The following is a 17,242-nucleotide window of genomic DNA, read 5'->3' on the forward strand; positions in this document are numbered from 1 at the left end:
CCCTACTGTCGCCTGATCTGACGCTGATCATTTTGCATATTTCCTTAAGAAATTTAAGGGTGTTGGGGTCCATCGGGCCAAGAACCTCGATGCATATTGGCAAGAATTCCATCAAGGGGAGGGCGTTCCCATATTTTTTCATTTTCAGTTTCCATATTTTTCATTTTTTCAGTTTCCATATTTTGTATGTATGTATGTATGTATGTATGTATGTATGTATGTATGTATGTATGTATGTATGTATGTATGTATGTTAAAACCAAAACATGATGAGTGACGCTGAACCGTCAAACATCAAGTAACAAATGGATTAACACTTTGATTTGTCGTTAATTGCACATGTCGGCATTCAGTTGGATATTTTCAAGCACACAGACACGCAGGAACCGCTGCAACAAGCACGAAATGTGGTTGGTTGCGAAAAACAGTTCCCTGCTGTTGCCTGATCTGACGCTGATCATTTTACATATTGCCTTAAGAAATTTAAGGGTGTTGGGGTCCATCGGGCCGAGAACCTCGATACATATTGGCAAGAATTCCATCGAGGGGTGGGCGTTCCCATATTTTTTCATTTTCTCGTCCGCTACCCTGGATGTATGTATGTATGTATGTATGTATGTATGTATGTATGTATGTATGTATGTATGTATGTATGTATGTATGTATGTATGTATGTATTGTAGATACGTATGTTTTGTAGATATGTATGTATGTATGTCATATATGTTTATGTTTCTTCATTGAATTCACGCAAATGTGGTCATGTGGTATGACCGTTTTTCGTGCCTACAACACTTTAGAGAGCCTTGTCTGCTAAGTTCAGTGCTACTCATTTCTCTGTCCTCATTTTACGTGTGTGTGTGCACTTCACACAGGTATGCACAGGTACACAGCAGGCACGTATCCACAAACAATGGTACAAAAAGTATACAAATGTACACACACACACACACACACGGTTAAACATATTTGTGTATGTATGTGTGTGTCTGTGTGTGTCTGTGTGTGTGTGTGTCTGTGTGTGTGTGTTTGTACGCGTGTTTGTTGCTGATTTGAGTTATAATGGAAAAACCAGAGGCTTTTTTTGATCATCAGAGGCTTGATTGTTTCTATCACCATTTAATAATAATATTTTTATTTTTATCCTTATATTTATTGATTTTTGAGAGAGGATGAGAGAGAGAGAGAGAGTGTGTGTGTGTATTATTTATCTTTAACAATCCTGTTTATGATGATCTGAGTAAATTTTTATATTGATGTACTTGTATATATATAATGATAGATGCATGCCTCTCATTGATTTGTATTCAAATGTATTTTCGTCCTATTGTATGTTTAAATGTGTGTTTGTTTGTATGTTTGTATGTATTTATGAATGTTTGTATGTATTTATGTATTTCATTAATTCAAGAATGTATGTATGTATGTATGTATGTATGTATGTATGTATGTATGTATGTATGTATGTATGTATGTATGTATGTATGTATGTATGTATGTATGTATGTATGTATGTATGTATGTATGTATGTATGTATGTATGTATGTATGTATGTATGTATGTATGTATGTATGTATGTATGTATGTATGTATGTATGTATGTATGTATGTATGTATGTATGTATGTATGTATGTATGTATGTATGTATGTATGTATGTATGTATGTATGTATGTATGTATGTATGTATGTATGTATGTATGTATGTATGTATGTATGTATGTATGTATGTATGTGTGTGTGTTTGTTTGTATGTATTTATGTATGTATGTTATGTATGTATTCATGCATGTGTGGGTGTGTATGTTCGTATGTAATAAATATATTTATACTTGCTTGAATGTTATGTACATCGGTTTTTATGCATGTTTATTTGGGCGTGCGTGCGTGTGTATATATGTGTGCGTGTGTATGTGTGCGTGTGTGTATGTGTGTGTTTAATTTATTTTATGTAACTCTGTCTAACTTTGATCTTGTTACATCCATCTTTACTTCTTTAACATAATTAGAAATCATCATCGCCACCACCTTCATCATCATCATCATCATCATCGCCACAATCATCATCATCATCGCCTCAATCATCATCATCGCCACCATCATTATTGTTATTGTTATTGTTGTTATTATTATTATTGTTAGGCTGTAGCGTGATACTTGATAGGGACTATTTTTTTAAAAGATATTGATTTTGGTTTTATATTTTCTATTTGGCGTGTATGATTCAATTATCAGTGAAAGATGAGAGAGAGAGAGAGAAGGAAAGGAAGAGAGAGAGTGAGAGACTACATACGAGCCATCCATCCAATCAAATAACCAACAAGGCAACAACATTTTTTGTTGCCAGTTGTAGTAACAACTCTACACTATATAATAATACACGTATTCATGAAGTAGAAGAAAATGATGATGCAGGTAATGATAGTGATGATGGTGACGTCACGACTGAATTAGTGTTGTTGATAATGATGGTGGTGACGATGACGACGATGATGGTGATAACACTACTCAGTTGTAAGCCGGCTTTTACATGCGGACAGATGTTCAGACGGCTGTTAACATCATCGTCATCATCATCTCATTATTATTATTATTATTATTATTATTATTAATATTATTATTATTATTATTATTATTAATATTATTATTATTATTATTAGTAGTAGTAGTAGTAGTAGTATAGCATCGTCATCGTATGATCACCATCATTTGACATTAACTTTTTTTAATTTTTAGTTGTTGCTGTAATTATTATTATTATTATTATTATTATCATTATTATTATTATTATTATTGCTACAATTATTGAGTGCAGTTGCCAGATATATCGATTGATATTACATGACGATGATTGTGAGGATGATGAGGATTGAAAAGATGATGATGATGATGATGGTGATGATGATTAATCATAATGATAGCGATGATCATGATGGTTATAATGATTAATGATATATGATGATGATGATGATATATGATAACAATGATATATGATGAGGATATATGATAGTTATGATACACGATAATGACGAATTATGATAATGATGACAACGATATCTAAAAAAACAGTTATGATGATGATGACGTTGATGATGATGATGATGATGATGATGATGATGGTGAAACCGCAAAGATAATAATGATGATGATGATGTGAAATGATTGCTTATAGTGATGATAATTATTGCCAGTTTGGTTGGCTGATGATAACAATATATAACTATTTGCCCTGCTGCAATCAACTTTTGAATTTTCATGAGAGAGAGAGAAAGAGAGAGAGAGAGAGAGAGAGAGACGACGACGACGACGACGATGATGAAACTAATGATAATAATATATTTACACCTATTACACATAACTGCAATTACATTCATAAGAAATAATAGAAGCCAACAAGTGTACAAATGCACATACAGACAGACAGGCAAACGTACAGACACACACACGCATACACACACATACACACACATACACACACACACCACTGTTAAATACTTAATTCACCTAAAACTCAACTCATCATAATCACTTTTTTTTAATTATTTACTTATTACAACGAGCTCGTGAGACGGAAATAGAACAGTGCAAAGATTAAATAACTCTGCATAAATTATGATGATGAACTATTGACGTCATCTAGTTTGTATTGTCGGCTTGTGTTGTGTTATAGCCTTTGACAGCAGACACACTTGCTACACGCACGCACGCACGCACGCACACGCTCATCACATATATAACAGCCTGAAATTGGGAGAGAGAGAGAGAGAGAGAGAGAGAGAGAGATGGAGTTGTTAGTTAGTTAACTGTTTGAGCTGCTGGCTCAGCTTACTCCTCAGTATGTTTGGTTGAGTGATATACTTTTGAATGAAAGAATGAATGAATGAATGAATGAATGAATGAATGAATGAATGAATGAGTGTAGAAGAGAGAGAGAGAGAGAGCGAGAAAAAGAGTAAATATGTGAGTATGGTTGCTTGTTTGTTTGATGAATATCTACTACTACATTTGTACATACATGTTGGCAACATTTCGTTTCGATAATTTGTATATATATATATATATAAAAATGCATGCGTGAAAAAAATGAAACTATGAATAATTGAATGATTGAATGATTGATTGAATGAATGAACGAATGAATGAATGAATGAACTAATGAACGAACGGATGAAAACTAACAAGGAAACATAACGAGGACTTATTTATACACTTTTTCGTCGGGCATTAAATCTCACAGTCGTGTTACGTCAGTGACTTGAAAGTTTTAAAACAATTTAATTTAAAAATACGCCTTTTTATTATTGTTTATATTATCATCATCATCATCATTATTATTATTCATCAAATTTTCCGCCGACCTAACGATACGAGACGGGCATTGGCGAATGACATACAAATGTAGCGTCCACACTAGCAAACATCAGCAGCAGCAGCAACAACAACAGCAACAACAACAGCAACAACAACAGCAACAACACTAAGAACACTTTAAAAGTCAACTTATATAATATGTATGTATATATATATATATATATATATATATATATATATATATATATATATATATACATTAACACATTTCTGCATACATACAGAATTTTTTGCATTCGCAAATTTCAAAATAACTTCTTCATTGATTCGTAATTTTTTTGTATAACGAGCAAACGTGGTTTGCCTCCTCGTGTGATTGCCGGCTGGGTTTGTGCGTGCATCTGTGTGTGTAATAGTTTGTTTATGTGTTTCTCACATTATGTTTCATTTAAGATTTTTTGATTGGTCCAGTTTCCATTTTTTAGTGGTTTTTAGAAATTTGCCTTTATCTTTCGCTTCTGCCGCTGGCGTTTTGTTTCACTTTCGAATATTGTTTCGAGGTGTCGGCCATTTTTTTTTTATTTTACCGCCTTTTTTATTTTACCGCCATTTTGCTGTTCTTTCGTTAGGTGTTGTTCGGCAACGTTCTCAAATTCAAAAGTTTTTGAACACTGAAAAAACCAGAACCGAACACACAAAGACATTATAGCATCCACACACGCACACACGCGCGCGAACAAACACACGCATACATACATACAGACAAACACACTCACACACATGGAGACAAACACGCACACGCACAATCATACTCTCTCACATACACACACACATTTATATTTTCCTTTCATTTAATTAAACGTGTCCCACACAAACTGGCGACCCGCAAAAATCAATTAACGTTACTAATCATGATAATGGTGGCCCTTTACACTCACTTCTTCATCTCTCTCTCTCTCTCTCTCACTCTTCTTTTCACATTTCTATTATTTTCTTTTTTCCCTGTTTTTTCTTTATTCTTTATCTCTCTATCCCGAAAGGAATTATATTGATGTTTTAGGAGATTGGTTTGGGAGATGTTGGGTTGTTGGGTAGCCAGAGGAGGTGTCATCGTGTTCGTCATCGTGTTCGTCATCATGTTCGTCATCTTTTTTGTCACCATGTTCGTCATCATGTTCTTCATCATGTTTGTCTCCGTGTTCCTCATCGTCACCACCACCACCTTAATCATCATCGTCGTCATCTTCTTCATCATCATCATCATCGTAACAACCGATCAATGTTAATATTAAATGCGTTCACGCAATCAATAACAACACTTTATTATACAAACATAATTTGTATATATATATATATATATATATATATATATATATGTGTGTGTGTGTGTGTGTGTGTGTGTGTGTGTTTGTGTTTATGTGTGTGTTTGTTGGTGTTTGTGTGTGTATTCAAGTATATACGTTCGTTTTATGCCCATTTTTATTTATTTTTTTTTTATAAACACATACAAACGCATTAATACAAATACCTTCTTACACAAACACACACACGCACATGTGCAAGCGAATAAACATTCAACCACAGACATACACACAGACAGAGGCAGAATGCACGTACACACAAATGCACACTCACATACACGTACAGAGAAACATTTGTAGGCAATATATTTTTTCTGGCTGTGATTTATTAAGGGAGTTATTAACTTTTTTTTCTCTATTTAGAATCGTTTGCACACCGCATGATTGGACTATATATATTGTGTGTGTGTTTGTTTGTACGTGTGTGTGTGTGTGTTTATTTGTATGTATGTGTGTGCGTGCGCATGTATGTGTGTCTATTATTTCATTCGTGAATATAGTTTGTATATATAAATATTTATTGGCACGTATGTATGTGTGTGTGTATGTATGTTTGTTTGTTTGTTTGTATGTACGTATGTATGTGTATGTAACGTTAACATTAAGGAGATGATGACGGTGACGACGACTATGATGATGACGTGTGACAACGATGACGACACTGGTAACATATCATCAATAGCAGTAGTGTAATTCTGACGTAACGATGATGTGGTAGTTGGAGCGTGTTTCATGACATTAGCATTATTATTATTATTATTATTATTATTATTATTATTATTATTATTGATTTTGTTTAGGCTGTTGACCGTGTTTTTCTAGTTTACGTTGTCATTATTTGCGTTTCGCTACCGGTTGCTGCAACGGTTGCAGCAGCAACAACAACAACAGCAACAATAGCATCAACAATGACATCACTTATGACCTCAACAAAAGCGTAGTCCTGTCAGAGCCTTTTTCTCTATGATGCCATTAGTTTACCATCGTGTTAGAGTAATGAAAGGATTCGTCGTCGTTGTTGTTCGTCGATATTGCTGATGTTGTTGTTGATGATGTTGTTTGTTGCTGTTGTTTGTTGCTGTTGTTGTTTGTTGATGTTAGAGAATAAAATTTCCAAAAAATACGAAAAAAATTGTGTGTGTGCGTGCGTGCGTGCGTGCGTGACCCTCGCGATGCCGCGTTATTTTAATTTTTAATCTCATTAAATTTTTTTTCTCGTGCCCTAACCAGAATCAACAATGACTTCTACTGTTAGTAATCCTCCTCATCATCGTCGTCGTCGTCATCATCAGAGGAATTTTCATCATCACCATTCGTCATCATCGTCGTCGTCTTCTTCTTTGTAATTTTTGATAGTAATTACTATTTATTTACTTTGTATCTGTCCGTTTTTCAAATCAACAAAAACATCAACTACAACAATAACTACAACAACAACATCAACAACAACATCAGAATCAACAACTACAACAACATCAGAATCAACAACAACAACAACATCATCTTCGACATCACTCCTTAAATTGAAACAACATCTCGACAGTAGCAACAACAACAACAACTTCATCATTTCCGCCTAAGCTCGTCGTCGTCATCGTCATCGTCGTCATCCTCATCATCAGCATCGTCCCATAGCACAACGGGGACGTTTTTTTGGATTTTACCAAAATAAGCCACCATCTAACTAGCAAACATACAAACAAACAAACATACAAACACACCAACAGAAAACACACAAATAAACACATACAAACAAACAAGTAATATAAAGACGAACGCATATAGACGACAATTCATTTCAGTTGCAGTTTCAGTTAGCTACTTTTTTGACAACATACAAACGAATGTATATATGTGCATATACAAATAAACATACATGTAAAACAAACATACACACGTACAAAAACTTAATTTAACAACAACAGCAGCAGCAGCAGTAGAAAGTAGTAGTAGCAGCAGCTTTTAACAACAACTATCGATTTTACTAAAACATCACTACAACATCAACTAAGAGAATACATCAACTAAAACTACATTAACATCAAAAACAAAATATTGACTTGAGAATCAGCTACAGCAGCAACAACTACAGCAGCTAACGGCGACCACTACCACTACCACCAACTACAACAACGACAACATGGCCCAATCGTACGACTGTACGTTGAAAGAATTGAAGGAGTTGATGTCAATGCGAGGTGCTGAAGCCTACACTAAGATTAAGAGCCATTACGGGGGTGTACTTGAACTTTGCAAAAAGTTGAAGACATCCCCGACTGAAGGTTAGAGGTCATGATGGTGGGTCAAATGGGGGGGGGGTAATTAGGTCACCTTTGTCGTTATCATCATTCCTGTTGGTTCTTTTATGGTCAGCTGATTGCGTCTCATTGTTCTCATCATTTCGTTCTTATTAATATTTACGACCCAATTTATTATTACCGTAATTTCTGAATATCATATCATCAGCGTTGATTGGTTTTCATCATCGTCGTCATTAATTACGTTGACGTCATCTTTATCATCGTTCACCGCATGTTGTTTTGGTGGAAGACAGACACACCGCGGAAATTTGGATAAACACCACCACCAACCACACCACTAACATCATAAACAACAACAACAACACTACCACCAACGACCACAGTAGTAGTAGTAGCAGCAGCAACGCCTAGACAGCGACCACACCACACAATCGTCGATCGTCAATAACAATCCCATTATTTTTCTGTCGTAAATGTTCCATTATTCAAATGACGAATTCTTTAAAGCTGTCATCGAGAGCTGGAAAGAAAGAGAGAGAGAGAGAAAGAGAAAGAAAGAGAGAGAGAAAGAGAATCAGAGAGAAAGAGAAAGAAACCGAGAGAGGAATGTTATAAAAATAAAGAGTTCTTAATAAATATAGCGTAGCAACATCTGTGGTGATGTCTTTCGTTGAATGATGTTACTGAATCACGCTGCTGTTGCATACTCTTTCTCTTTCTTTCTTTTCTCTTCTCTTTCTCTCTCTCTCTCTCTCTCTCTCTCTTTCTCTCTCTCTCTCTCTCTCTCTCTTTTACTCTCACCATATCACTATTTCGCGATTTTTCATTCTCTGAATCATCATTATATACATTTTTTCGTCGTTGTCATAATTTTTATTATCATTTATTTTAAAGACATAATATGCATATATGATAATATATGCATATTTATTAATAATAAAAACATAATATAATATAGTATAAAAATATAGTCCGTCATCACCATCATCATCACTGCCATCATCATCACTGCCATCATCATCATCACGATCATTATCACCATCATCATCACCATCATCATCACCATCATCATAACCATCATTATCATCATGGTCATCAGCCACTGATTGTACCGGGACCCTAGAATATAATGACCAATCAGTTGCTAAACTTGCTTCCTTTCCAACATTCATTCATTCATTCATTCATTCATTCATTCATTCATTCATTCATTCATTCATTCATTCATTCATTCATTCATTCATTCCATACTTCCTTTTCCTCTTTTTCGTCATCACCATCGTCATCATGATTATCTACACCATCGTCATCATCTACATCTTCATTATTTGTTTCATCATCATCATCATTAGATCATCATATAGGTCGTCATCATATAGAGCTTGTCCTTGTAAATAAAATTTCATGCAATATAATGTTTATCTACATACATACATACTTATAGGTATGACAATGTAATGTAATGTATGTGAGCGTATAGGTATTTGTGTGTGTGTGTGTGTGTGTGTGTGTGTGTAAATATTTGCATGTGTATTTGTAAGTCCCGACGACTGCTATTGATTTGAGGTAAATATGGCAAGGGTTCAATTAATATAGCCAGCTTGAGACGTGTGTTGTTTGCTGATGTTGTTTCTACAAATTTTACATTCAAATATTTCTGTATTGTTATACACGCACACACAGGCACGCACACGCGTGTGTATATATATTTGTGTGTACGTGTTTATCCTGCGTACGTGTATTTGTGTGTGCGTGTGTGCGCGCATTAGTTCGTATTTGTACACAGGAGCAAGTCTTTCACATTATTTAAGAATCCATATCATTTTAGGACGACAAACATTAGCTGAGAGAGAGAGTGAGAGAGAGAGAGAGAAAAAGAGAGAGAGAGAAAGAGAGAGAGAAGAAGAAAAAGAGGGAGATTGAACTGCGGAAAATAAAATTTGAGAGGACATTTATTCGAGGTATATTTCTGTAATGTCCATTGTGCATAAACATCAGCTGCCCGTCTCCTACGTCTGTCCGTCTGTTCATGCAAATCCTTGTACACATTTATTGTACACATGCATTGTACATATGTATTGTACACAATGTATGTTTGTGTTCATGTGTTTGTAGGTGTGTTTAACTGACCAACGAACCGACAAACGATGCAAGCGAACGAGTGAACGAACAAATAAACAAAACAAAACATTTTGTATGTGCGCAATTATTTTCCGAGTCTTCATCGTTCGCTGAACATCTGGGAAATTGTCCATGAAAGACTTCCATGGAGGCTCTCTGTGTGTTTGTATGTGTGTTTGTATGTGTGTTTGTATGTGTGTTTGTATGGGTGGTTGTATGGGTGGTTGTACGTGTGGTTGTATGTTTTTATGTTTGTAAATGGGTGTGTTTGTGTGTTTATAATGATGACTTTAATGACACGAACCGACAAACTGTGATAACATCGACACGAACAAATAACTTTCAATTAACGTAATGTGCTGATGTTGAAAATGAAGACAACGATTATGATGATGATGATGATGATGATGATGATGATGATGATGCAGTTGGTTGTGGTAATGATGGCGAAGATAGCACATTTTATTGAGGGAACGCCGGGCAAAAAAATTTCGACAGGCAACCTTCAACAACATTAATAGAGACTCTCACAACAACGACAACAAAAACAACAACGACAACAAAAACAACAACGGCAACGAAAACAACAACGGCAGCAACAAGCAACAACGACAACAAACAACATCAACAACAATAACATTATTATTATTATTATCATTAACGGTAATAATGATAATAATAAAAGAAGCCACGTATCTTATTCCGCCTAATTATGCGTCGTTTGGGTTTCAAACATTTTTTTTTGTTTATGAAGGGAATTGAAACATACATGCGTTCAAGCAAGCAAACAAACAAACAAACGAACAAACAAACAAACAAACAAACAAACACTCGTACATGAACATGCACACATACATACCTATATACATTCAAAGGAACATACGTTTGCACTCATCATACATGCATTATTTTATAAATGCCACGCCAGCCACACACACACATACCAACACACACACACACACACACGCACATACACACACGCACACATACAGGCACACGCACACACACACGCGCATACATATCTTCCGTATTGATTAAATGTAGTCTGGTTTAGTGGTTGCCATCCACAACCAAACAAGACACGTGATTGTTGTTTATCGCTGTTGTTGTTTTTCCATATTATTTTTATTTATCATTATTATTATTATTATTATTTATTATTACTATTATTTATGGTCATTATTCTTTTTATTAATCTTATTATTATTATTATTATGATCGGATAATTTATTTTCCTTGGCGTTTCTAAATCGCCTTTATGGTCTTTTATTATCATTATTTATTCGTTTATTAATTTTTTTAAATAAATTATCTTTATTAATGCTATCGTTTGCTATTATTATTATTATTTATTATTATTATATTATTATTGTTTTTGTTGAATTTTATTTTTTTTATTATTCTTGTTTTCAATCTTGTCTACAATACCCAATAAGATGAAATTATATGCACAAAAATTTCATATCGACCAGCTGGCTAAGCAGGTAAGGGCGCCGCGTTTCTTGTCGAGGGTACAACTCTATATAGTTCGATTGCACATTGACACCTCGATATGGAATTAGGATAAAGTTTCTTAAAACTATTTCTTGCGTTTCTCTTTTATTGAATGATTGATTGATTGACTGACTGATCAATTGATAGTAATTTTACTTTTTAATGATTGCACTAATATATGGCATTATTTACATTGATACTTGAAGTAAAATCAGTAGAATCTACTAAGATGCAGTAGCAGAAGTATTAATGGCTGTAGTAACTATTAGTAATTGTAGTAGTAGTTGTAGTAGTCGTAATCGTAGTCGTAGTAGTAATAGTTTCTATTGTGGTAGCAGTACCTGTAATAGCAGTAGTAGCTGTAGTAGTAGTAGTTGTAGTAGTAGTAGTAGTTGTAGTTCAGTTGGTTTTGTACCGACCGACTGCAATTTGTTTGTCAATCTTTACATCTTGATAATGATAATTGCATTTTATTTCTTTTCTGACATCTGTTCGTTTGTCTTCTTCTTCCTCTTATGAGGTTGGGTGGGTTGGTTGGTTGGCTGGCTGGTTGGTTAGCTGGCTGGTTGGTTGTCTGGTTGGTTGGCTGGTTGGTTTGCTGGTTGGCTGGCTGGTTGGTTGGTTAGTGCATTCATTACACGCATGCTACTTGTGATGAGGAAATGTTTTTAATGCCGGTTATATTTCTCTCTCTTTCTCTTTTTCTCACTGTCATTCTTTCTTCCCTCTCTTTTTTTTCACTCTCTCTCTCTTGTCTTCATTCTTTTTTAAATCTCAGTTTCATAGATTTTCAGTTTATTTGGTTCTCTTGGAGAGAGAGAGAGAGAGAGGAGAGAGAAATGTACACTGAACATGTGTTTGATTGATTTCTGATTCATTCCACTGCAATCTGTAAGATGGCCGTACTGCTGATGGTGATGATGATAATGATGGGAAAATGATGGGAAAATGATGATGATGATTATGATGATGATGGAGAAAATGATGATGATGATAATGATATTGATGATGATGATGACGACGATGAAAGAAAAGAAAGATAGAAGTAAATTGGATTCTAACGTTTTTCTTTCACTCAAATAATTTTCAATTAACTTTTTTCATTTGTTTTTTTTTTCTCATTTTTATTTAATTAATCAATTTATTTGTTTATTTTTTTTATTCTTGAAATAATGATTTTCAACGCTGGGTCCTTCAACTCAATGCACTCGCAAGTTCGTTTCAATTAAGGAAATATTTTTTTTACTTCCAACAATTCACTTCTACATTGATTTTTTTGAAGTTTTCAATGAGATTTCTTTTTTTGTTTTTTTATCTATTTATTCTTTTTTTTTCATATTTTGCCTCTTTTTGTTCCTTTGTTTCTTCATAAAGTATACTACAGATGAATGACTTTTGCGTTGCTAAATGAACGATTGAATGAATGAATGAATGAATAAATGAATGAATGATGTATTGATCGATTAAATGAAAGAATGAATGAATGAATGAATAAATGAATGAATGATGTAGTGATCGATTAAATGAATGAATGAATGACTCTCAAATTGCACACACTAAACATTACACAAAATTGCATAACTTGGCCAGCGCGTTCAGTTGACGTTCCTGTCCATCCATTTAAACCAAATGTAACTGCACATTTCATGTCTTTACATCACTTTACATCACATCAAATTACATTAATCATATCATATGATGCAGTTGATGAGGCAGATTACATCAAACGACTTGCTATCGTGTATAAGAACTAAGAGAGACATTTATAGCAATTAGCTCTGATTAGCATATAGATAGAACGAGCTTCATTTCTTTTCTAGCTGTTTGAATTTTTCTATTTCATTCATTTTTTTTATCTTCGTTTACTCATTCGTTCATTCATCTATTCGTTTTTTCGTTCATTCATTCATTCATCGTTTTATTCACTCGTTCGCTACTTTCTCTCACTTCATTTGCTTTTTTCAATTAGGTTCCTTATTAAATTCAGTGCGTTTGAACATTTTCCATTAGTGTTTTCCATGTTTAAACTGTCAACCTGATCAAATGACTCGTGCAATTGATATGCCCACACACCTACTTACATATATATATACACACACACATAGATAGATGCATACATATATACGTACGTATACACACATCCATACTCACTTACATACATGCTTATCATCATCATATCATTCACACATCACATCATCACATTGACACACAACACACGGTCACACCTAGGTCTTTCTGGTCAAGCAGAGGACATCCAGAACCGCGTAAGGACCTACGGATCGAATATTATCCCTCCTAAACCTCCGAAACCGTTCTGGAAGTTGGTCTGGGAGGCCCTTCAGGACATCACCCTAATCGTCCTCATCGTCGCCGCTCTTATTTCCCTCGGTCTGTCTTTCTACAAACCCCCCGAGGATGCGGATTGTGAGTTGGGGAGTGGTGGGAGTGGTGGTGGGGGGTGGTCTTTGGGATTGGGAGGTTTTTGAGGTTGTGTTTTTCACGTGTATAACTTATTATTTGAATCGTTTCTCTTCGTACCCTCTCATCCATTGTCCGCGTTTGTACTATTAGGAGAATTTTTTACGTTTATGCTCTCTAATTAATTCTTTCATTCATCCATTAATCGTTTCCTTCATTCATTAATTTATTGATTCATCCATCCATCCATCCATAATTCAATCAATCGGTCATTTAGAGCCATGGTCAATCAACCATGCCAACAACATCATACTATCATTTGCGGTTCTATCATTACACACACAAACTCTTTTCCTTTCTCCTCTCTCTCTATTTTTTCACGCACGCACACATACACATAATTGTACATAATTTTATTTATTCCGACCAATCACCATTCAGCCCCGACGGCACACGACGACAGCGAATCAGAAGCAGGCTGGATCGAGGGTGTAGCAATCCTATTGGCCGTCATCGTGGTGGTTCTTGTAACAGCCTTCAACGATTGGCGGAAGGAGAGGCAATTTCGGGGGCTACAGAGCAAGATTGAGAACGAGCACAAGTTCGCGACGATTCGTGGTGGTGAAGTCCTACAAATCCCCGTTGGGGAGCTGGTCGTTGGTGACATCTGCCAAGTTAAATATGGTTCGTTTCGATGTCTGGATGGATGTGTGGCCGGCTGTTTGGATGGTGACTTTTTTGTTTTGTTTTGTTTGTTGTTGTTTTGTTTATCATGTTTGCCTGTGGGTTTTTATCATAGTTTGTTATTATTTTTTGTGGAATTATTAGACTGTTTAAAATATTTTAAATTCTGTGTTTATTTGGCAATATCTTTTTGTTCGCACCGTAAAATTTGAAAAATTTTGCTGTTATTAGCTTATATAATTTTACATCCACGCATCTTCTTTGCATGTGTGTGCGAGCGTGTGTGTGTGTGTATTTGTTTGGGTGTGTATGTGTGTTTCGTGTCATATACATACAGCACGACTTTGTAATAGTAATGACATCTGCCATCCTTCAATTCATCAAATTTCATTTTCTAGTATAGCTCGTCAGCAAATACAACCAATACACTCAGTGAAAAGTTACCATTGCTATTTAATTTTTGAAAGTTTCATAAATTTGGTTATGGTTAAATATGGCTATAGTTATGGTTAGATGACTCTTTATTTTATTTTATCTTTTTTTAAATTCGCGACTGCATTTCGTTTTAAAAATCGGAGGTTATCTCATAAAGTTGGAGCTACGATACGATACTATACTATCCTATACTATACTATTCTATACGATACGATACTATCCAATACGATACGATACGATACGATTCTATGCTATACTGTACTTCTTCTATTCCACACATTTACACTAAGACATACGACGTTAAGTAGCAAATGCCAGCAGGCGGGCAGGCAGGCATGTATGTCGTTATATCGGAAGGAGGAAACAGCCCGCGACAGGCACAACAACATTAGCAATAATGGTGAAAAAAAATCAGCGTACATCAGCAAGCCACAACATCTGAAGAAACCACATCAGCAAGCCACAACATCTGAAGAAACCACATCAGCAAGCCACAAAAACTTCCAGAGACAACAATATATAACACCATTTTAACATCAATCTATACAAAAATACCTATACATACGTTAGCAGATACCCACATGCATACATATGAAGACACGTGCACACACACACATATACACAATTCGCAGACTTACACATGTATACACACAATACACACTAATATATACAAAATATTTACATACATACATACATACATACATACATACATACATACATACATACATACATACATACATACATACGCAGGTAGATCTATATAAACATCCGTTGACATTATATTGCAATCACACGTGCAAAAAACACGCCATCCAAGTATGCAACGTACGAAGTACGTGTGTTAGCGCTACACTAAGGAATGAATGGATGAGCAGATGAATGAATGAATGAATGAATGAGTGAGTAAGTGAGTGAGTGAGTGAGTGAGTGAGTGAGTGAGTGAGTGAGTGAGTGAGTGAGTGAGTGAGTGAGTGAGTGAGTGAGTGAGTGAGTGAGTGAGTGAGTGAGTGAGTGAGTGAGTGAGTGAGTGAGTGAATGAATTTGCGGAAGAATGTTCGAATAAGTAAATGCAAATAAGTGATTGAATGAATAAACAAATACATGAATGCTTTAACGATTGATGTGATGAAAGAAAAAAGCGAATGAACGAATGAATGAATGAATGAATGAATGGATGAAAGAGAATGAATCAACAAAAACGGAAAAATATTCGATCAGGAGGAGAAAATTTTATTTTTTGCCTGCCTAACACATGTTTCGGTTCGAAAATACAGACACGAACGCGCACACACACTTGCACGCACACACACACTCGGGCACACATACACACGCACACACTCGCACACACACTTGAAACGTTTTCCATGTCTTTATGTTGGCAAGACTCAATAAATCATTTTTTCAATTTTTCGATTCGGTAAGAGAAAAACAAAACAAAAATATCGATGAGATGGATAACTTGAACATGTGACACACCCAACCAAAGCATACAAACCTACATACAAACACACATACATACAAACACACATACATACAAACACACATACATACAAACACACATACATACAAACACACATACATACAAACACACATACAAACAACATTACAGATATGCAAACTTACGTAAGACATTGGTATACACGGCGGTCGTCATAAAACATACATACATACATACATACATACATACATACATACATACATACATACATACATACATACATACATACATACATACATACATACATACATACATACATACATACATACATACATACATACATACATACATACATACATACATACATACATACATACATACATACATACATACATACATACATACATACATACATACATACATACATACATACATACATACATACATACATACATACATACATACATACATACATACATACATACATACATACATACATACATACATACATACATACATACATACATACATACATACATACATACATACATACATACATACATACATACATACATACATACATACATACATACATACATACATACATACATACGTACATACGTACATACATGCATGCATACAGATATACATACATATATAAATACATACAGACATACATACATACATATATATATACATATATATATACATACATACAT

The 17,242-nt window shown here is 34.8% G+C and overlaps 2 protein-coding genes across 2 annotated transcripts in view; one reads left to right on the forward strand and one right to left on the reverse strand.

Annotated features, from left to right (window-relative positions):
• Positions 1–329: 329 nt before the first annotated feature.
• HELRODRAFT_163230 (hypothetical protein) lies at positions 330–833 on the reverse strand (the record flags this gene model as incomplete). Its single annotated transcript, XM_009027162.1, has 2 exons — positions 330–588; positions 775–833. 2 exons carry the CDS (start codon positions 831–833, stop codon positions 330–332), a joined length of 318 nt encoding a protein of 105 aa, XP_009025410.1.
• Positions 834–7,812: 6,979 nt separating this feature from the next.
• Positions 7,813–17,242, forward strand: part of HELRODRAFT_107353 (hypothetical protein) — a gene marked incomplete at its 5' end in the record, with an annotated part of 29,266 nt that continues 19,836 nt past the window's right edge. The window contains 3 exons of the mRNA XM_009027163.1: positions 7,813–7,954; positions 13,778–13,993; positions 14,408–14,650. Of these exons, the coding sequence (XP_009025411.1) occupies positions 7,813–7,954; positions 13,778–13,993; positions 14,408–14,650 (601 nt within the window). The remainder of the gene's footprint in view (positions 7,955–13,777; positions 13,994–14,407; positions 14,651–17,242) is intronic.

The sequence above is a fragment of the Helobdella robusta genome (genome assembly GCF_000326865.2).
Source record: "Helobdella robusta unplaced genomic scaffold HELROscaffold_5, whole genome shotgun sequence".
NCBI classification, from domain to species: Eukaryota; Metazoa; Annelida; class Clitellata; order Rhynchobdellida; family Glossiphoniidae; genus Helobdella; species Helobdella robusta.